We start from the raw sequence: 23,271 nt of genomic DNA on the forward strand, positions 1-23,271 counted from the left end.
TAAATTGGTATGAACTCAAAGATCGAAGTGTTCTTGGTCCGGATTTAATTCAGATGTAGAACAGAAAGTTCGAGAAATTCAGCATAACCTCAAAGTGGCCTCTGATCGGCAAAAGTCCTATTCGGATCTTAAAAGGAAGAAATTGAATTTCAAGTTGGAGATAAGGTGTTTTTAAAAGTGGTCTCCATGGAAGAAGGTGTTGAGATTTGGTCGGAAAGGAAAATTGAGTCCTCGGTTTATTGGACCATATGAATTGTAAGAGATAGGACCTGTAGCATATCAGCTAACTTTACCACCTGAGATGGAAAAGATACATGATGTTTTTCACGTTTCAATGCTTCGAAGATATAGATCTGACCCTTCTCATATCGTGACACCAGAAGAGATTGAGGTTCGTCCTGACTTGACTTATGAGGAAGAACCGATTCAAATTTTAGCACATGAAGTTAAGCATTGAGGAACAAGACCATTCCTTTGGTCAAAGTGTTGTGGAGAAATCACAGAGTAGAAGAAGCAACGTGGGAGCGTGAAGAGGATATGCAACATCAATACCCTCATTTGTTCGTGCAATGAAATTCGAGACGAATTTTCTTAAGGGGGAGATTTGTAACATCCTCCATGTCGGTGAGTGATTAATTTGCAAAGTTTCAACATTTGGTGATTAAAGTAGAATAATTATATAGTTTAAAAAGTAAGGTTAGTAAATATGAATTAAGGTGAGGACCAAATGTCATTTGCAAGGAATTTCTAATTAAAATAAAAATGTTATGGGGTATATGAGACCCACGTGTATATGAGGTTCCAGAACCCTCCATTTCTTCCTTCTTCCTTATTTTCTTCTCTTCCTTCTCTCCGTTGGGCTTGCAATTAAAGGTAAGAAACTGAACTTGGTAGTTTCTTTGATGTTTTAGATTGGAAATGGAAGCTTAGATGTTATATAAGCTAAAGGAAAGCTTATGGACATTAAAACACAAGATAAGTGATTTAGAGAAGGATTTGGAAAATGAATTTTTAGATGAAATTTTGATAGGATGAGTTTTTGATGTTTGAATCAGATTTTTGACTTGTCAAGAAGCTAACTAAGAAGTATGAGGTGTTAGAATTCAATTAGAACATATTGGAATTTGGGTGGATTCTTAAATGCTATATGGAGAATTAGATTTCTAAGTTTTAGAGGTATTTAATGGATAATAATTAGTTTAAGTAAGTGTATGAGAGCTAAGAGTAGTAAAGGATTGAAATGTGTTTGAGTTGAAATTAGATGATTTCGGGCTAAAAATAGGATTTCTGGGTTAGGGGAATCGGTACCCATTCAAGGGGAACCGTACCCCCTCAATGAAATGAATTTCCAGAATGCTAGAGGGGAATCGGTACCCCCAGGGGGGAACCGATACCCCCTCATCGTATATGAAATTCCAGATTGCTTGAGGGGAATCGATACCCCAGGGGGGGGAAACCGATTCCCCCATGAGAAAAGAAGAAGAAAGAAAAGAAGCAAGACTAAGCTATAAATTCTTTAAATTAGTAAGCTATTAAAGCTTAATTGCAAGACATAGCATCTGATGATCATCTTAAAAATTATGTTAGATACCGAGCCTACTCGAGTTCGGGAACAATCTACAAGTAGAATCGATCGAGGAAAGGCAAAGAAGTATAGGTGAGTGCATATGCATAGCATGAATATAGTAGTATGTTCAGTTCTAGACTTGTGATAAGTCTAGATTCCATATTTTGACATATGATTACATTCCATATTATGATACATGACATGAATTTGTATTAAATGTATTACATGACATGAATTCATTATATGTATTACATGACATGAATATGCAGAAAAGTATATGCACTATGTGATAAAGGTATGTAAATGATATGCCTATGTGTTAAAGGTATGGAAATACTATGTCTACGCGATATGAACTACGGGAAATGTATAAGCCCATGTTATGTAGATGACTATAGGTATAGTTGGCATGCCAAGGGTAGAGGGTATACTCGGTTCTTTAGGACATATGTATATCCTTTGGAACCTGTGTGAAGTCTTGAAAGACACATACTTGATCCATAGTATATGTATATGATTCTTAAGGAATTCTACGTGGTCCTTAGGACATAATTCTACGGGCACTTCGGTGCAATTCTACGGGCACTTCGGTGCAATCTACGGGCACTTCGGTGCATTTATACGAGCTGTGGTGACAGCATAGTGCACAACCTCACATTACTCAAATACCTTAGGTTCTCAATATGTTATCATGGGCCAATAAACTTATTAATACAGATTTATAAATGTTACAGTCATACGCTTACAGGTATGGGTATTGATGATGTATACTACATTGATTAAGTACATGTTGCATTTCATCTCATAGGATCATGACATTTTCATTACAATTGCCTTGTTATTATTATTACTGCCTCACTAAGTCGATGACTTAGCGTGTGAGTGTTTCACACGTAGGATCCGAGGAAATTAGAAGAGACAGGTGAACAGCTTGACAGTATTACTCCTGCAACCATCAGATCAGAAGCAATTTAATCAGTAGGTCATTTTGTTATGTAATAGCAGTTGGCATGTAATTAAAGGGTTAAGTTGTGTATGCTCTGAATATTTTTGTAAACTCATATTACAGTATGTATATTATTGTATTTTTCTTAATATAAGTTCAAATATTTTACTATTATTTATTAAGAGTTGTGTTTTAAAGTCAATGTAGTATCTCTGACTCATATCCGGGTCGGGTATGGGTTGGGGGTGTTACACCTGCACCTCGCTATAGCCCTACGTGGCGTAAGGCGCGCCCCAGAGGCCGCGCCTTAGCCAGGTGTATCCAAGTCAGCATAAGGCGCGCTACAGGGGGCACGACTTACCCCACGTGATGCCAGATCAGCGTAAAACGCGCTTTAGGGGGGGCGCTTTACAGCAAAGGGTGTTAGATCAGTAAAAAAAGTTGAAAGGGTATCTGACAGGTAATATTAATGTGTCAGGGTGATTTTTTTGGAAAAATCGTCGTGGAATGAGAGGCCAAAAGTTGATGACTGAAATTTGATTGCTTCCCCTCAAACAATATGCTTTTTGTTAGGTTCCTTTATTTACCGACAGGTTTCTTTCAAAGAAATGTCGACATCAAAGGTTGGGAAAAAAAACAAAGGATATCCACACAATTTGACAATCCTGATTGGACCATGGTTTTCAGAACCGGATCGGTTAGCGAACCGGCCATGCTACCGGTTCACTTGTTCAACCGTTCGAATCGGTCCGACCGGTCGGAAGAACCGAACGACGTCATAATTATTTAAAAAATTAAATAAAATTACCAAAAATATTTAATAAAAAATAATTTTTTATATCACAAGTCATATTCAAAGCAAGTTATAACATATATAAGTTAAAAACCATAAAATCAAGTGAAACAAATTGATTCAAATTAACTACAACATAATATTTAAGGTAAAACATATTAAATAATAAATATAATTATATAACTATAATTAAAAAATAAATTTGGGGCTAAAAAAATCATAACAAAATGATATTGTTTGGTTTAATTTTTTTTTTAAAAACAATCCCACATTGCTAAGAAACATAGAAGAGCATCCCAAAAATTCTAAAGAGTAAAAATATGAGAACAAAACAATCTCACATGGCTAAGAAACATAGAAGAACATCCCAACTAACTTCTATAAATAATAGAGGTAATTTGACATTCAAAATCATGGAGCCTTTTGGTGAGCATTGAGAGAACTATTCTTTCACTTCAATCAAGCTCGAATTTTAGGCTTCAATCGAGCATTTAATTTTTTTTGAGTTCAAGCCTTTTCGAGTTCAAGTTTCAATATTATATTTCAAGTTTGAGTTGAACTTGATAATTTTTAGCTCGTGAGTTTGAGTCGAGTTGAGCTTACTTTTAAAATTTTCAAGTTCGAGTCGAGCTCAGCAATACTCGAGTTCGACTTGGCTCGTTTAACAAACGACGTTGTTTGGTTTAATTTAAAAAAAAACAAAATTGGCGGTTATTTTCTGATTTTCAGCCGGTCCGATTCGAACGGTTCAACGGTTCCGACCGGTTCAATAGTAGCGGTTCAACCAATGTAGATTGAACCGTACTAAGCAGCGATTCCCGGTTGAACCGGCCGGTCCGGTCCGGTTTTCAAAACACTGGATTGGACCCAAAGACTTGTTGCACTTGTGTTTCGTACGGTAAAACTGTGCTATTATACTTGACCCAAAGGCGCATGCACATATTCTCTTGTTCACAAATTCTAATCTAGTTAATAATATAAGATTTTATGGTAGTAAATTATTGTAAATTTATCTCTTCTATAGTAATTTATTTGTTTATAAATTTTTCTACATAAATCTTAATATTTTTATTTTCGATCATGTTAGTTTTATCTCGTCATTATGCTTTCGATTATCAAATGTTTAATAGGTTCAACCATAATGGGGCATGGGTATCAGATCTCTGCATGTATATATGGTCAAAAGCTGCGTCTCCTAGGAGAGTGAAATGTTCAAATTCTCTTTTTTTTCTCTCTTTTAAATAACTTTAATTAACGATGGTCCACCAATTCCAAGTCAAAGTAATGGAAGCCATTTCTGGTGAAACCTGGAAGAAAAGTGGAGCAGCCGACGTGCGGGAAGGAAACACAGTGAAAACCCACCAACTTTCTTGACGATTATAAAGGCACATAGACCAAATTTCTGGTCAATTCATAATTATCTTATCCTCACGCACGTAATTATGTATTCTAGCTGCATGCATGTGATTAGAAATATATACGTATATATAATTAATTTTTATTTGCAAATTATCTTTATCATATTATAAATATAAAAACGAACTAAACTACTTTAATAATTAACGAACTTATTGTTATCCTTTGAGGTTTCGGGTTCAAGTACCGCATATGACAAGGGTATGAGTGTTAATTGTCAAATGATTGAGAGTCTTTGGATAAATATTATCTCGTATTCATTCTAGATTTATAAAAAATTTATGATTTAAAATTTAAAATTTTGATTTTAAGATTAAGATTAAGAAAAAAAAACACATTTCATATGTCGACCAATCTTAATCCTTCACGCTTAACTATATATGATATATTATATATTATTCTCCAAAAAGATTGAAAAAAATATTTTATATAAACAGAAACCAGAATTTCAAACCAAACATTAAAGCAAAGTCGATAATGAAAAAAAAAGTGATATGAGTTGATCGAGATTCACGTTGACCATGAGAAGCTACCCACGTGGCTCACGTGCTTACGTAGAAATTTGGTGTATGGTTAGGTTGTTGTTGTAGAATACAATTTTACTACTAAATACTATTACAATATTAATATTATTATATACTGACATGGACAGAGGAACAATACAAACACGTGCTATTGATATAATACTAATAAAAATAGTTAATTGCTTCACTCGCTCGCTCTTAAATTAGGATCCTAATTCTAAATTAGGAGAAAAAACATTAATGCACTTTCAGTACCATGATATGACTATAAATTATTTGCATTATTAAGACATGCTTATGGAGTAGCAACTATCAACACAAAGAAGATAATTAGGTTTTAACAGAAAAGAAAAGAAAAACAAAATTCTTGTATTAGTCCCTGTCTGAGGATGAATTTAGTCTATCGAGTTTTAATTCGACTCGTATTGTATTGTTGTTGATGAGAATAAGATAACATAAATTTGAGTGTATTTAAACGTAAAATATTTTTCAATTTATAGATGAGGAGTACATATAAATTAAATAATGTATCAAAACATGGTAGATTTTACCCTCTACAATACCATCGTGAATGAGGGTCTTAATACTATCCTGCGAATGTCTTCTTATTCGGTCTATGTAGTAGTTTATTTGAAGTAGTAAAATGATTTTTGAGAAAATCGAGAAAGGGACAAAAGTGACATTTGGCAACTTGGGAAACGGATTTGGTTAATTAGAGACCCTGAAGCGATGCAAAAGGCCCAAATGAGACTTCAAAACCTCATCGGCTCTCCAGGCCATGGCCCTGAGTCATAGGCTTTAAATCCAAATCCAAAAGCCCTCGTGTCAACAGAATCCTATGAAACTCCGAAAATGAAGACCTTACAGCCACGTATTCGTTTCAGTTTTACCCGCGAAATCCAACGCCCCGAATCCTCCGCAGCATAACAACCGTTCGTTTTGTTCATCAACCGCGGTTAAGGTTCAACGGTTGAGGTTAAAGCAAAGAAGCATCAGCTTAAATGTCGGGTACTATCGGGTATGGTGAGTTGGATCCCACCGAGTCTAGGGAAGTGACAGGTAGCTAAAACCTTCAGGTCTTTTCTGTTTGTTTAGAATTCTTGTTCTTTCCCTCCTCCTTTATATTCTCTCTTTCTGCTTCATTTTTTTTCTACACCTCATCGACTTACCTTTCCCTTTGGTTTATTTCGTCTAAGCGGTGAGCATTGTTCTATCTGTTCCTCCATTTTTCTTATTCTTACTTTTTAAAATTTTTGCTTATAGCTACTCTTTTGATGCTGATTTTTTGTTGATCGGATTGGCTTATGTTATTGTGATGTGAAGTTGTGAGCCTTTAAAATTTTTCTTGAATTTTTTTCATCAATCTTTTTTACTTTATACTCGCTCGTTAGGAATGCCTTTAGTTCTTTGCTTGATGATTCAAGCTGATTTATGAGCTGATATCAAGTTTGACATTAAATGAGATAACTCAATTTTTTTGAGTTGACAGAAGATTAGGATTTAGCAAGAATTTTGAAGGATTAAGTAGTTGTTCATCTTTGTTTCTTCTTCGCTTTGAATAGCTAAAACAGTTTAAAATTGAAAAGCATATGCATGCAGGGAACTAAGGGAAGCTGAAAACAATAAAATATTTAAAATGCTTTAAAGGTTTTTAGGAATTTATGACTTGCCGGGTTCAATGTTATGGAAGATAGTGTCGATATTAGCATTCCTTCATACACGCATACATGCATACTGCATTTATCTCCTTCTTTGCCCCTCTGTGTGTTATCTAACAACTGAGTGTCGATGTGGCTATATAGGTTAACATGGGAACGACTTTCACTGTGGCTGTGCTGTCTTTGTTTATCTCCTCCCTTTTATTTTCCGTCGTAACTGCATCTGGTGATGGGTTGGTTAGAATTGGGCTGAAAAAACTGAAATTCGATCCGAACAACCGGCTTGCTTCCCGGTTCAAATCCAAGGATCGAGAGGCTCCCATAGCATATATGAAAAAAGCATCGCTTCCGTAACTATCTTGGAGACTCGGAGGATGTGGATATTGTTGCCTTGAAGAACTACATGGATGCTCAGTACTATGGTGAGATTGGTGTAGGAACTCCACCGCAAAAATTCACTGTTATATTTGATACTGGCAGTTCAAATTTGTGGGTGCCATCATATAAGTGCTATTTCTCGGTGAGCCCCTTCGTTTATGTTTACTATGAATATGTAGAGAAAAGCTGTTTGCTTTGATTGTTTCGGAGCGAGGGATTAATGTTCCTACTTTATGATGTAGATTTCATGTTATCTCCATTCCAAGTACAAAGCAGATGAGTCAAAAACATACAAGAAGAATGGTATGTCTTCTCTTTTTATTGCACTCATAATTGTTTTATAAACTTGTTCTTAAATTTAAGGACATAAGAAAATATTTTATGTTCCTAGTTATATTCATTTTAGTAGTAATATGTGAATTTTTATTTCTGAAATAATGATGGTGTAATGTATGGTTGTCTCTGTGGTTGGTCTATAAATGGTAGGATTGACTTCAGCTGGAAGATGGTGATGGTTTTCTACAACTTGAAACATTATTCATGTTTTTCTGGTCTATATTTAAAGAAAATGCCCTGGGCCTTTATGTAACCAGTTTCTAATAGGCTTACTTGGTAAATTGACTTATGGTGTCTATTTCCCATGGATGCTAAAATAATATAGTTGTATTATCGTATTGATGCAGGGAAATCTGCTGCTATTCACTATGGCACTGGTGCTATTTCTGGTTTCTTTAGTTATGACAATTTTCAAGTTGGTGACTTGGTTGTGAAAGATCAGGTATGTGGAGCTAATCTTCTTTACTTTCATTTGCCCATGATATAGTTTTTTTGAAACTTTAAATTAGGTAACCTATTAATTATTTTCTTTACAAGGAATTTATTGAGGCTACTAAGGAGCCAGGTCTTACATTTTTGGTGACCAAATTTGATGGGATATTAGGACTCGGGTTTAAGGAGATTTCAGTTGGGAAAGCTGTTCCAGTGTGGTATGTTTGCATTTTTAGCTTCTATTAGCTATTTAATATTTTTCTTTATGTTAGGAGTTTATCTTGGACCACTTGTTTGTTTTTCAGGTACAACATGATCAAGCAAGGTCTTATCAGGGATCCTGTATTTTCATTTTGGCTCAATCGCAATGTTGAGGAAGAAGATGGTGGTGAAATTGTTTTCGGAGGGGTTGATCCAAACCATTACAGGGGCAAGCACACATTTGTCCCTGTTACCCAAAAAGGCTACTGGCAGGTTGACCTTTCAAACTTAAATCATCACGTGCAGATAGATGCTTTATATACTGTTTTGTCTTTCTCTTTTCTCTTAATTATCGTTTCTTTTTGGTAGTTTGACATGGGTGATGTTCTTATTGGTGAGAAACCAACTGGTATGTTTCTTCCAATGCCTATAGTAATTTAAAAATGGAATTAAATAATGAGAAAATAACCTCAGTGATCAAAAATGTCTTATAATATACGATTTTAACTAACTTTTTTTGGATTTGTCAAAATGACCAACAAAATCGTAATACGAAATAAAAATCGCAATGCGATCTCCAGAATCGCAAATCAGTTCCCAGAATCGTAACGCGATTTTCCAGAATCGCAACGCGAATATGAAAATCGCAACGCGAACATCGATTCTGACTATAGCAACGAGTATCCGTAAAATCGCAACGCGTATCCGTAGATTTCAACGAGAATACGTAAATCGCAACGCGTGTCTGTAAATCGCAACGAGAATACGTAAATCGCAATGCGTATTCGTAAATCGCAACGACAATACGTAAAATCGCAATGCGATTTTTAAAGCACCATTAGAATTTTTATGCGTATTTTATTTTCAAATTCCAAACACGAATATTAATTATCGGAACACTGAACCGTCCACAGTATATCCCGTAATCGTAACTCATAACCTAAAACCTAAAATCACAACTCAGTCCCATCTCCATCTCTCACTCTCTACGGTGAAATCCGTCCACATCTCCGAAGATTTTCGTCCCCATCTCCGGTAAAATCCCTCACAACCATTCACGGTCAGAAATCTCTCACAATCATTCAGAAATGAAAAATCAACCTCCGATGGTTAGTTTTTTTAATTATTTTTATTTTGAAAATTTTGCATTATTTTAGGTTTTTCATATTGAAATTGATGATAAGTTTACTGGTAATTTCAATTAACCATTTCACTTAGATTTCTTATTAAATTCATTCGATTGTTGCCAATACTGCTAAACTGTTTAGTCTTTAACCCTGTGAAGTTAGTATTTGTCTTTTGGTTGAAGTAATGCAATCTATTAAAGTTTCAATTTGCAGAAGAAGAATAGTTTCTAAACTTAAAATCGCAACATGAAAATGAAAATCGCAACACGAAAATGATTATCGCAACGAGAGAAATGAAAATCGCAACGAGAGAATCGCAACGCGAAATGAAAATCGCAACGAGAGAATCGCAACGCGAAACCAAAATCGCAGTGCGATTTTCATTTCGCGTTGCGATTCTCTCGTTGCGATTTTAATTTCGCGTTGCGATTTTCATTCTCTCGTTGCGATTTTCATTTCAACCAAAAGACAAAATAGTGTTGCAAATTTTAGTTTCAAGAATAAACTACTACTCTTTATGTTTATTATTTTTGGTATATCTTCACAATGTAGTTTTTGGTATATCTAACTTGGTATGTTTATTGTTTTTGTAGAAATGTTTTTCGGCTTCATTGACATTAAAGAATAAAGTTAGCCTAGCCACTACAATTACTTCGAAGCTTTCACCTGCACAAAGAAAATTGTTTGAGGAAACCTGCTTCGGGCCATGGCTGAGAGTACAGCATCCGGGTGGAGATGTTAATTTGGCCCATTTGTGGCTTCAGACCATGACTAGCGATCTACCCGACAGTATACAACGTGGTGAGGAAGAGATATGGTTTCATTTTCCACCGGCGTATACTTGTTTTGGGCAGAAGGAGTTCTGCTTAATCACTGGTTTACAATTCGGACACAATGATGTAGGCCGGTACACTCATCATATCACCCGCCAATCATGGTTATCCCGGGTTTTTCCTGATGAGTCAATAGAGAAGCCGAAATTACACGTCGAAGACCTGAAGAAATTGTTTAATAAGAAAGATGGTTTTACTCGGATGAATGACGTCGATGTTGTTCGAGTATGCATTCTAGTACTTTTGTATGCCAGCTTTTTAGGCAAAGAGGCCAAACAACCTATTCCTCAGGAGCTAATATTATTGGTAGAGGACTTAAATGCATGGAATCTGTTTCCGTGGGGTTCGTATATATGGAAAGCAAGTTTGCGTGGCGATGGGTCGAAATACACTTTGTCAGACTTTGTTTGGGCCTTTAAGGTAAGAATTTCTATATAATGTTTTCAAAATTATAATTAATTATTTAACAATTACTAATGTTTGTCATTATATTGTTTGTAGATTTGGATATTCGAGGTTTTCTCCAACATGCAGACATATGTATTAAAAACTTCAAATGATATTCCTAGGCTATTTCCTAGAAGAGGAAACGTCTGTTGGATTGGGAAGACTTAATACCATATGCGACAATAAATAATGTAAGTTAACACAAATACTATCATATATAAACAAGTTATTAATAGTAGACGTTTAATTTTGTTTGAGTTTTTATATTTTAAGGAGGCCAACACTCTATTACAGATACTAATACCCACGGAGGCTGAGTTTGCCACTGATTGGTGGCAAGCTAGTCAGCGTTTTTTTGATGGCACGAATGATGAGCAGCCTCCACTTCCTCCACTTCGAGAGCCATCACCTCACCCAGAGCCATCACCTGATCGACCCGACTATACACATCTACAACGAGAGCCATCACCTATCTCGTCACATCATCGAGCCTCTTCTCCACCATCACCTCATGATAGGCGACCGGTAAAGATGTCACGACTTATATCTCCCTGTTCTCCACCTCTAACTCCACGAGATGAGTCAAGGGAGTTACGTGATGAGGTCAATGCCTTGCGTGAGGAGATCGGTACTCTACGCGATAACGATGGTGCATGGCGTGTGGAGGTGTCTACTTTACGTGGTGAGGTTACCGCTCTACGTGAGATGGTAGTATCGTTGTAGAATGAGGTTCATACTCTACGCAACGAGGTAAGTTTAAGATTTTCCATATTTAACTTGATGATAAATTTACTCGTAATTTCACTTAGATTAACCATTTCACTTAGATTGCTTAGTAAATTTATTCGGTTGCTGTCAATACTGCTAAACTGTTTATTCTTTAACACTGTGAAGTTAGTATTTGTTTTTTGTTTTGTCTTTTGGTTGAAGTAAATTTATTCGGTTGCTGCCAATTTTGCTAAACTGTGTATTCTTTAACACTGTGAAATTAGTATTTGTCTTTGTTTTGTCTTTTGGTTGAAAGTAAATTTGTTCGGTTGCTGCCAATGCTGCTAAACTGTGTATTCTTTAACACTGTGAAGTTAGTATTTGTCTTTGTTTTGTCTTTTGGTTGAAAGTAAATTTGTTCGGTTGTTGTCAATTCTGCTAAACTGTGTATTCTTTAATACTCTGAAGTTAGTATTTGTCTTTGTTTTGTCTTTTGGTTGAAGTAATGCAATCTATTCAAGTTTCAATTTGTAGAAGAAGAAATAGTTTACTTTCGCAACACGAAACTTAAAATCGTAACGTGAAAAATGACTATCGCAACGAGAGAATCGTAACGAGAAATGAAAATCGCAACGCGAAATGAAAATCGCAACGCGAAATGAAAATCGCAATGACAAAATCGCAACGCGAAACCAAAATCGCAACGCGAAACTATAATCGCGTTGCGATTTTCATTTCGCATTGCGATTCTCTCGTTACAATAGTCAAATTCGCATTGCGATAGTCATTTTCGCATTGCGATAGTCATTTTCGCATTGCGATAGTCATTTTCGCATTGCGATTTTAAGTTTTAGATTCTATTCTTCTTCTGCAAATTGAAACTTGAATGAATTGCATTACTTCAACCAAAAGACAAATACTAACTTCACAGTGTTGAAAATTTAAGTTTTAAGAATAAACTACTACTCTTTATGTTGTCATTGAACCTGCACTAAACCTATATTTTGTCCTTTTAAATGTTTATATAAGTGTTTACTTCTGGAATGTTATCTGATGCATTTTGTGAACAATGATATAATAATGACTTGGGTGAATACCGTGCAAGTTTGAAATATATTTGTCTTTGTTCTCATTGTTTAATATCATGTCTGTTTATTTACTGATTTATGTATTAATTTATTTTTAGCGGCCCGCTAAGGTGGATGCTCTACGTCGGGTTTTTCTTGCAAGAAGGAGTTCATGCATCAGACGGCGTGCACGTGCCATTACGTCTCCGTTCACCCCAATAGTGCGAAGAATCCGTAAGAAAAAGCCCGACTCACCTGTCATTGTTCAAGAGGCCTCCCCTATCATTCAAGAGGCCCCTATCATCCCTCAAGAGTCCCATCCCACCGTTCAAGAGGCCACTGTCATCGTTTAAGAGGTCCCTTCCAACATTCTAGAGCCCGATTCACACGGCGTAATATATCGAATTATTGAGAAGCCCCCTCACGTGCTGGACATGATGGATGACTGTTGACTTTCGTATAAATTACCGGCCAGTACCATTCCGGCAGATGAAGTGAAGAGGAAACAACTACCGGAAACAATTCTGGATAATACCCTTTGGGCTAAGACCGCAGTTGATTTTTATCTACATGAGCGGAGCTAAGGGTGTTACGCTGAAGACAACGGTCTTGGTGGGGTGTATTATTAGGGGTTGAAGACAACGGTTATTTTGATGGGGGGTAAGTCTTATATTTCTTATATTTCAGTTTGATTAATTTTTTTTAAAATTTATGTAATTCACTAATATATGTCTTTTTTTGTAAAACAACATATTGATGCATGGGTGACACGTCTTCTAATTGTAAGGAAATTGAAGAAAATATTAAAAAAATGCGATATACAATTATGCCGACGTCTTTTCACGTAGTTCACTTGAAGAATCAACGACATGAATCATATGTGTTGGCTAATGGACAAGCTAAACTTTATCCTGCATGGTGGGAGGTCGATAAGGTTAGTATATTTGTTTAAATATTTTAAAGGTGTTCATAAATAAGTGCGCAATTTGAATTATTACATTTCGATGCAGGTGTTTATCCATGTTTTGGACCGTACTCATTGGCTTCTCGTCGAGCTTCAGCTCCCATCCCTAAAGACAATAGTATATGACAGCATGATAAATTACATATCATTGTCTGATTTGAGAGATATGATTAAGGGATAGAGCTCTCATTTGGTTAAATTCTTGGATGCAATTGATTATTGGACTAAGTCTGAAAACAAGAAGCCAAAGAAGTTCAATGTTACAGTTATCAGAGACGAGATCGCGCCACAACAAACGAAAGAAGCCAGGGGGATTGTGGTCCTCTCATATGCATGTGCTTGGAGCGTTTGACGACATGAAGTACATATTTTCTACCTTCCACCAATAGAGATAGAGGTGCAGTAGGCTTGTGGTTTCGGCATTTTATGGCTAAAGCGATATATGTGAGACACTGCCTACCTGCATCCGCGTTATGAAAGTGTCCATAAACAATTTGTAAGTCAAATGCAAGTGTTGTTAAACATATTTACTCTTTTTGGTTTGAAAATGTTTGGTTAAGTAGCTAGAATTCAATAATTTGCTATTTGTAGGTTTTAGATGTGTATAAAGTGTTGTTGATTCAATGTTTGGTTTCTGTAGGTTAATCCTGAAGTGAGCTGCGTGAAATGGATGTATGAGTGCAAAAGTTGATTTCGTTATTATTTTTTGATTGTTTAATTGATTTGTAAAAGATGATTTGTAAATGTTGATTTGTTTAATTGATGTGTACATAATATTTGTGCTTGTTTAATTGACTGAAATGTAATAGTTGATTTGTTGATTTCAATCTGCATTATGTTGAATGCAAAACAGACTATCGCAACGAGAAAATCGCAATGCGAAATGAAAATCGCAACGAGTGAATCGCAATGCGAAAATGAAAATCGCAACGCAAAACTAATTTCGCGTTGCGATTTTCATTTTCTCATTGCGATTCACTCGTTGCGATTTTCATTTCGCATTGCGATTTTCATTTCGCATTGCGATTCTCTCGTTGTGATAGATGGAGATGGAATGAGTTGCGATTTAGGGACTTAGGTTATGAGTTGATGACGCTGCGTAGTTATATACCCAAAACATTTGTGTTGCAAAATTAAAACCTATTGCGAATTCAGAAATCGAGTTGCGAATTTGAAATTCAGTATTGCGATAGTCAAAATCTCGTTGCGATTTACAGATTCGCATTGTGATTTACGTATTCGCATTGCGATTTATGTATTTGCATTGCGATTTACGTATTCTCGTTGCAATTTACAGATACGCGTTGCGATTTACGTATTCTCGTTGCGATTTACGGATACGCGTTGCGATTTTACGTATTGTTGTTGCGATTTACGGATACGCGTTGCGATTTTACGGATACTCGTTGCGATAGTCAGAATCGCGTTGCGATTTATATGTTCGCGTTGCGATTCTGAAAAATCGCAATGCGAATTTGTACTATCGCATTGTGATTCTTCATAATCGCGTTGCGATTCTGAGAATTGATTTGCGATTCTAGAGATCGCGTTGCGATTTTTATTTCGCATTGCGATTTTGTTGGTCATTTTGACAAATCCAAAAAAGTTAGTTAAAATCGTATATTATAAGGCATTTTTAGTCACTGAGGCGATTTTCTCTTAAATAATTTCTTCAAATAATTTCTTCAAATAATTTCTTCAAGCTCTTCAATTACCTTCTTTCAAGCAACAACATTTCTTGGAATTATTCTTTGTGGTACTGACCAGGGCATTTGCTATTCAGGGTACTGTTCTGGAGGCTGTGCGGCAATTGCAGATTCTGGAACGTCTTTGATTGCAGGTCCAACGGTAAGCCATAATAATGATGTCTCAATGTGTATGTCAGAAAATTTGGTAGTATTGCTTTTAATAATTGATAATTAGTCACTTAGGGAAGCTTCTTAATGCTGATAGGGCCATGCTATTCTGTCTTACTTGTTAACCTAGTTATTGATGTGATTCTCGGCTGTCTGTTTGTCTTGGTGCAGACTGTAATAGCCATGATAAACCATGAAATTGGTGCAACTGGAGTGGTTAGTCAGGAGTGCAAGGCTGTGGTTCAACAATATGGGCAAACCATTGTCGATTTACTTTTAGCTAAGGTGACTTATACTTTTACTCTGAATTTAAATTATCACATAAAGTTACTATTAACTTGTATCCGATTATTAAAACTTCAGCTGCGTGATCGGTTTTCGGGCTCTATACTCCATTCATAATGACTGGTTTTCCCCTACAGGAACAACCAAAGAGAATCTGCTCACAAATTGGATTGTGCACTTTTGATGGTGCTCGTGGTGTAAGGTCAGGCCCCGATGTCTTTATGTGTTTGTGGTCACTTGAATACGATTTTGCTACTTTGTTTGAAGCGGATAACTAATGGTCCTCAAATGTATTTATATAGCATGGGCATTGAGAGTGTGGTGGAAGAGAGCAACAACAAATCATCTGGAATTCAAGACAGTGCCATGTGCCCTGCTTGTGAGATGACAGTTGTTTGGATGCAGAACCAATTAAGGCAGAATCAGACTCAAGACATCATACTAAACTACGTCAATCAGGTGACATGTGACGCAATACTCGACGCTTGTTCAATAATTCACAATTTCAGTTCTTCCAATCCTCTGATTCTTACTGTTTGATACTTGGTCAGCTATGTGACCGGATGCCGAGTCCAATGGGAGAATCTGCTGTCGACTGCAAGAGTTTTTCGTCCATGCCCAAAGTTTCCTTCACTATCGGTGACAAAGTTTTCGACCTTGCCCCGGAAGAGGTAAACAAAATCCATCCTTATTTTGTCAGTATTATGTTAATATCTGCATACCAGGTTCTGCGGTTCAGATTCACATTCAGATTGGAGTATTATCACTCTTTAGCTTTCAACTTTTGAGATGGTTCTTATATATGTGGCTTAAATGTTCATTTCATGCTCGTGAAATTATTCCGTTATCAAATATGTTAAGCCTATATGAATGGTTGAGAACTTGTCCTACTGATGTTAATTATGTCTTGGGTGGTATAATCAGTATATTCTCAAGGTCGGTGAAGGTCCGCAAGCTCAGTGCATCAGTGGCTTTACTGCTTTGGACGTTCCTCCGCCTCGTGGGCCTCTCTGGTACGTCAATTACCGTCAATGTATTAAATAATAACCTTATATATCAATTCATTATAACCATTTTCATATTATTTTGGGTTCTGTGTTTGATGCAGGATTTTGGAAGATGTTTTCATGGGCCCCTACCACACCGTCTTCGATTTTGGTAAACTAAGAGTCGGCTTCGCGGAGGCGGCATAAAAATATCTATGACCATGGTTAGGGGACCCTACATCCATGTTTGTGTTATTATAACTATAAAGATGGTTGCAAACATTATGCAATTGTCTCGGCCTAAATCACGTAGAATGGTGCCTGTAAATATTTATGTTCAGTTGCTCCGTGAGTTTGAACATGGTTGAAAGCTGCTTTGTTTTACTAATGGTTTGGTTACTTATTAGTCAGTTTACATATCCATTTCTTCTCGCATGATGGGCATCTCTACTCGTTCCCAGTATTAACCTTCCTTGTCCCGGTTGTGGGATGGATGAATATAGACTGTAAACATTGATTATAATCGAAAATTTTATTAAAAAATAATTTTTAAAATAACCTGTGTAAGATTTACTCAAAACTAATTTTTAAAAGTAGCCCGTCTAATATTTTAGATTAGAACTGAAATTATCATATTTTTCTTATTATAATTTATGTGAATTGTATAATTATTTGATTATAACTTAAAAGATTATCGTTGATATGTTTTCTTATTGTAATTGAGATTATTACTATTTGTTTAATTTTTAGAGTAGATACCTAATAGTTTAGGTTTATCCTTTTTCGGCACCTCAAGTAAAAAACACATTCATTCAACATTTTAACTCTTACTTAAATCAAACACATAAAACCCAAAATACAGAAGGAAGCTAATTTTTCTAACCTTTTCTTTGGATCTATTTTCCTGTCCACACTTCAACATCTCACAAATCCACTGCACAGTAACTGGATTAAAGACGATAACGATACAAGAAAAACATTTTCGCCATAGGATCTCAATTCCTTTCTAAGTATTCTTCTTACTCCCTGAATGTGACACATTCTGGTCCAATGATTCCAACTGGTTCCGAAGGTTTTGATTCTCCTCGAGCAACCGATCGTACTCGAGAAGAAAACCTTCGGACTGTTTCCTTAAAGCAACTGCATTGGCTTCTGCAGCATCCATCTCTTTGGTCTTGCTCTCAATATCAGACTCCACATGCTTTAGTTTTGACTTGAGAGTGGCTACTTCTCCCTCCAAGGCCTTAGCTCTGTCGGGGACATTAGGTTCTCCTTCCTCGAAAGCCAGACCCTGTTTCTTGATAGCATCCATGCTCTTCCTTCGAATCCGAAGTTCTCTGATATAGTGATGCAATCTGTCTATCATCAGTCCTAGGAACAGTACTCCCCCTGGCAATGAAATTAATCAATGTTTAACAGTGCAAGCAGAATTAAGCAGCAAGCACTTAAAAATTATAATCAGGAGTTTGAGAAATTAATATAACAAGTTAAGAACCATAAAAATCAAGAGACAAAATCAATTGGTGCCGTGCTCGAATGCATCACAACCTGCCGATCGGCAGCAAGTTAATGTTGGCATCATTTTAGGGTCCTATACGTTAATATGCTATTGCTAGCTAAGAACAGAAACACATTGTCCTGATGAACCAAGATAAAACAATGAATCTATTCCGGCAATTGATAAGGTGTCTAGTTTTATAATCTTAGCTAAATCCTGCTTCATTGCATTCTCAAGGTTCAGTCAATCGGGCCAACACGGGAAACAAAACGAAGAAGCAATGGCCGCCACAAAGGTCAAGTTACTAAAGGTAGGAAGTCTCTCTTTAATTAGAAGATTAACATCATTCAATTGATCTTACTATTGATAATAATAAATCAGGAAATTTTATATTTTAGTTTCGATAAATATATGAGGAGATTAGAATATTTTCAGATGTTTTTAAATCGAAGAACAGAAAAAAAGAAGAGGAATAGCTATTAACAAACTCAGTAAATAAGATGAAAACTTTTATTAAAGATAATGATTTTTGTTAAAAAATTATTTTGGTGATCCAAATAAAAAGTCACTAAAAATTCAGTAATATTATTAGATTATTTTACCAGAGTTTCTAAATGGTTTTAGAACCTGACGTAGTATGATATAACAAACTCAGTTCCAGCACAGTAGTGAAAGGATCGGGCAGATAAAGAGCGATTAGATTTGAAAAGAACCGAAGGAGGAAGTGATTTTACCCATGAGAGTAGCTTCGAGGAGGTGTTTGGCCATGAGGATCTGGTCCGTCATATTAGCCGCACCATCATCGATCCAACGCTTCCGGATCTTCATCACGCTGTACACGCTCGACATCATCACCATGAAAACCGTTCCCGCCACCGTCTTTACCACCACCGGTCCTCGTCCCCGCTTGACCCGATCCAAAATCATTAGCGTGAGCTTCCTAAACGGTGTCTTGAATGATAATACCATGATCACCGCCATCTCTGAGAATATCACCGCGAACAGTAACTGATTCATCTTTAACAAATTTCCTTTATTTTGAAGAACACAGAAAAAAGGGTCGAAATTAAAGAGAAAAAAGTTGATTTTCTTTCCTTCTTATTTAAGCGTGAAAGTTGATAATTTGAATCTGTAATGAAGGAAGATGTGTGAGGTTGAGAGCTAGGAAAAATAAAAGAGACGAAACGGAGTTGAATCCGTGTTAGTAACGTTGAACTGTTTATCTTTAAAGTATTTGGGTTATTTTTCTAAAAGGTCTCTTAGTTTTTAATTACTTTCATTTTAGGCTTAGAAATTGGAGTCCTTTAACTACCTTATTAATTAAAAGGCTGAAAGTGAGATTTTACCTTATTTTTTAATAAGAAAAATTAAACATAAAGGTAACTTTAATAAATATAAGTCTTGAATTCTAAGTAATCTCATTCATCTACCTCAAACCCTATTTGTAAGTTTTTATTTTTTATTTTTAAACCCTAGTTGTAAGTTTGATTATGTGCACATTTACGTATGATGTTTTGATTCGATTTAATTTTTTTAAATTATTAAATTCATATTTAATATAGTATTATTTTATCTTTACAGTTTACACTTATATATATATATATATATATTAATATAAAAATAAATCAATATAATTTTTTTTCAAATGTGTACCATTGAAACTAAATTAGAATTTTATATATTCAATTATATAAAATCAACTTAATCTAAACATGATAGGTAGTATTAAACACTAACTGATATTTAGGTCTAATTATGCAGTTTGTCCTTATACTATTTCATGTTTTTGAAATTTCATCATTCTACTTTTAGTTCCAAGAATTTAGTCCACCTATTTGTCTAATTTAAATATTAAAATCCAATCGACAATATTGTTAATCGATTTTTTTAATTTAAATATGTATTGCCACATATTCAAATTTAACGCAAAATCCACAAACAATGCTATCAGTTAGGCTAAATTTTTAAAATTATATAAGTCGAGGAACTAAATTCTTTAAACTAAGAAAATCAAGAACTAAATTTTAAAAGACTGGAAAATACGAGGATTAGAAATATAATTAAACATTGATACTAATGCCTAGAAGAAGGTGGAAGATGGACGCCCGTACTTGAATATAGAAATGTCGGCAAACCTTTGCCACCTCTACGTCGTGCTCAACTATTTGTTATTTAACCTTTGGGTCTCCTCTAAACCTTATATAGTCACTTAAGTTCCTTGATTAAACATATTATTATTATGTTTTTGGATAGAAGGGGCTGCAACGTGGTTTGCCATTAACAATGACTACATGCACACATGCATGAAAGAGCTTGCATAACTTGTCCCGTATTTTTAGATTTCGATTTTGATTAAATCTATTCGACTAACGGGTGTTAACAGACTTAACTGTACCAGCCTAACCGTAATCGACCCACTTGCCATATTCTAAGTTTCTAACCAACCAGATTACCAACTCGACCATACGACCGAAACCAACATGATCAAAGAGGTTGATTATGTCGATTTGCACCGACTTTTGCTCACCCCTAACCACCACTCCTTGTTCATGAAAATGGCTGGACAACATTTTTCATTTATCAAATATATTAATTAAAACCATATAAGAACAATTGGAAATCAAAGTTCGCTTCAGACATTCGATTTGCAGAAAATAAAGTTCCAAGTTCAGACAGTTAAAGAACAGTCATCGTCGAGGAATTTACACCATTTCTTTTAGCTATTTACATAATATTGCATCATGCTCAAAGCAAAGGGGAACCAAATGTGTTTTCTCCACTGTAAGTCATATAAAGAAACCCATCTTCGTCCTTGTTTTCCTCGTAGATTGCAGACATCAAAGCGGCTGCAACAAAAATAAAGAAAATAAATAAGCCTCGCAAGTATCATGGAAAAGTGCTGATTTAAGTCATAATACTCAAAGCTATAACGTGTTATTAACTCACCAGTAGGTGGGAGAGTGTTCTTCACAAAGACGAATATAGCTTTCTCAGCACTAAGCTTAATCCGTTTACGGACAACATAAACAAATTGCCCCACAGTTAAATCAGCAGGGACGAGATACCTGAATCCATAATCAGAGAAGAATATTACAAAAAAGAACACTAACTGGAATTCATGTAGTATTATTATCTTGTTCTCTTCTTAAGAATTCATTAACATTGATAACCCAAGCAGACAACTGACACAAGACATCATTCGCTAGAAAGTGCATTTGGCAAGTAACAAATTACATAACCAGAATATTGATCGATCTTCTTCCAATGCATCGTAGCCAAAGAATTCACAAGCATGCCAACAAGTAAATTGAATAACGTATGGCGAAGAGCGGTTTGAGGTCATATTACAAGAGAAATTTTAATATAAATGGAAAATGCTACTAACTTCTTTTTATCAATATCAGGAATGTCACTTCGTTCAGCCTTCTCTACGATAACCTGCACAATTGTTCGTTAGCATTTAAGAATATTGAGATATTGATACCAGGGTTTCAAATAGCGGCCGAATAGCGGTGTCACGGCCGTTATATCGCGGTAGCGGCGGTGTCCGAAACGGCTATCGCGAAAAATAACGGTGTGAAGCGGGATCACACCAATAGCAGTGGATTGCGGCCGCAATTTAACGGATTCGGCCAATCGCGGCAATAGCGGATCACTATTCAACTATTATTCCGTTATTTTAATTTAAAAAAATCAGCTCCTTCGAAAAAAATTCACGATCGTGATATCCACAATATCATCCGTTATATCCGCAACCGTGATAAACGCGAGGCGACCGAAAACGTGACCGCAAACGCTATTTAAAACCCTGATTGATACACTAAAAAGATTTTAGCAAACAGGGAAGATGATAACTTAATTATTCTTACAGGAATTCTGTCCGGGTACTTTTCCCTGATGCGACTGGCTTCAGCCTGCCTCCTTTCTGAGAATTAGAAATTTCCAAAATAGGACAATGAGTATTAACAAAATTTTATTCGATTAACTGGATCAAAGCATAGGAGCAGCAGGACAACAACAAAGACAATGAAGATGCAACAACTATACTCGAGAGAGGTGAGACAAATTACATCTATTCATGCATATCATGAAAGCTGGGGAAATAATGAATGGAGAACAAAGAAAATGATATCCTCTGCAAAGCAACAGTTTCTGCATAAGTGCATATATATTGAAGTTACAAGTATGTTTACAGGTACAATTATAATTGAAAGTACAAATAATATACATCCGAATAACTATCACAAGAATTAACCATTATAATGCACGATCGGACTGAGAACGAATAATATCCAGACCACCTAAACAAGCCAACTTATAGGATCATCAATATACAGAAACATAAAGAACATCTCATGAACTCAATCAAGAAAGATTCATCCAGTTTGAAAACAATCCAATCAAACTACCCTAAACTTATCCAATGTTTCATGAAAGATTACTAATTTTCTGAATTTTCCATAAAATATTCCACATAAATGTAGCAGATTCACAACAAGAATTAATAATTAATAATTTATTTTTAAAAAAGAATCAATTTTCAAACAAACAAGAAAAAACAAAGAATACCCAAATCAAATATAAAAGCAATTCAGTCGAGCATATTTATAAACTGGCGAAAACATATATATAAAAACTAACCCAAAGGATGTTCAAGCTTGAAGGAACTTTTCGACATTATTACAAAATCCAACACCAGATTAAATCACCTGCAAATTTAAAACAACGAAACATCACCAAGAAACTCAACCATTTTTCTTTCTTCTAAGAACAAAAGGCTATAAAATATAAAAAAGGGTTCGTAGAAAATAACTTTCAGAAAACATACCCAACACGGAACAACAAGGGAAGAGCTTTACGAAATTAGGGTGTCGATACAAAAAAAAGAACCTAATTGGTTGATTGATCGCTGGTGAGGAAAAATGATCGGTTGCAAGCAAAGGAATTTATAAGAAAGAGGTTTACTTGAATTCGAGGCGAAATGCGGAACAGAAATGATTTAAGGTGCGTTTAGCATTATATTCGCATTATATTCGGGAATATAATATTACCTAACATATTATTAATAATATTGTATTATTATTTTTGATTTGTTTAATAAGAATATAAGATTATAATGTTTGGTTAAAAAAATAAAAGATTATTAGAATGTATATTTTATCAAATTATATTTATTATATATTTATTTTTTAAACAAGTTGAATTCTAATATTCAAAAAAAATATTTGTATAAAAGATTATAGAAAATA

The 23,271-nt window shown here is 35.3% G+C and overlaps 2 protein-coding genes and 1 pseudogene across 3 annotated transcripts; 1 reads left to right on the forward strand and 2 right to left on the reverse strand.

The window, feature by feature from the left end:
* The first annotated feature begins 6,337 nt into the window (after positions 1 to 6,337).
* On the forward strand, positions 6,338 to 16,746 carry LOC120127437 (annotated as a pseudogene).
* Positions 16,747 to 17,331: 585 nt separating this feature from the next.
* LOC120127444 lies at positions 17,332 to 19,285 on the reverse strand. Its single transcript, XM_039145362.1, has 2 exons — positions 18,757 to 19,285; positions 17,332 to 17,913 (listed from the first exon to the last, which is right to left on the reverse strand). The coding sequence occupies exons 1-2, from the start codon at positions 19,037 to 19,039 to the stop codon at positions 17,531 to 17,533; spliced, it is 666 nt and encodes a 221-aa protein (XP_039001293.1). The 5' UTR covers positions 19,040 to 19,285; the 3' UTR covers positions 17,332 to 17,530.
* A 1,350-nt stretch (positions 19,286 to 20,635) lies between these two features.
* Positions 20,636 to 23,024, reverse strand: LOC120127453 (autophagy-related protein 8C). Of its 2 annotated transcripts, none has more exons than XM_039145373.1 (6): positions 22,981 to 23,024; positions 22,664 to 22,745; positions 21,892 to 21,947; positions 21,408 to 21,460; positions 20,969 to 21,087; positions 20,636 to 20,868 (listed from the first exon to the last, which is right to left on the reverse strand). In XM_039145373.1, the coding sequence occupies exons 2-6, from the start codon at positions 22,698 to 22,700 to the stop codon at positions 20,768 to 20,770; spliced, it is 366 nt and encodes a 121-aa protein (XP_039001304.1). In that variant the 5' UTR covers positions 22,701 to 22,745; positions 22,981 to 23,024; the 3' UTR covers positions 20,636 to 20,767. The 2 variants fall into 2 exon arrangements, with proteins under 2 accessions (XP_039001304.1, XP_039001310.1); XM_039145379.1 differs by lacking the exon at positions 22,981 to 23,024 and adding an exon at positions 22,851 to 22,960 and having other exon boundaries at positions 22,664 to 22,731.
* Between the last annotated feature and the right edge of the window lie 247 nt (positions 23,025 to 23,271).

Source organism: Hibiscus syriacus, unplaced genomic scaffold (assembly GCF_006381635.1).
Source record: "Hibiscus syriacus cultivar Baekdansim isolate YM2019G1 unplaced genomic scaffold, ASM638163v2 tig00001478_pilon, whole genome shotgun sequence".
Lineage (NCBI taxonomy): Eukaryota > Viridiplantae > Streptophyta > Magnoliopsida > Malvales > Malvaceae > Hibiscus > Hibiscus syriacus.

Excerpts from the sequence above, each read along its gene's own strand:
- LOC120127453 (XM_039145373.1), bottom strand. The coding sequence starts at position 22,700 with ATGTCGAAAAGTTCCTTCAAGCTTGAACATCCTTTGG. Across the intron at positions 21,948-22,663 it reads CAAGCTTGAACATCCTTTGG|AAAGGAGGCAGGCTGAAGCC; the intron begins GTTAGTTTTTAT and ends TCTAATTCTCAG. Across the intron at positions 21,461-21,891 it reads AGTACCCGGACAGAATTCCT|GTTATCGTAGAGAAGGCTGA; the intron begins GTAAGAATAATT and ends ACAATTGTGCAG.
- LOC120127444 (XM_039145362.1), bottom strand. The coding sequence starts at position 19,039 with ATGAATCAGTTACTGTTCGCGGTGATATTCTCAGAGATGGCGGTGATC. Across the intron at positions 17,914-18,756 it reads CCTCGAAGCTACTCTCATGG|GGGGAGTACTGTTCCTAGGA; the intron begins GTAAAATCACTT and ends TTTCATTGCCAG.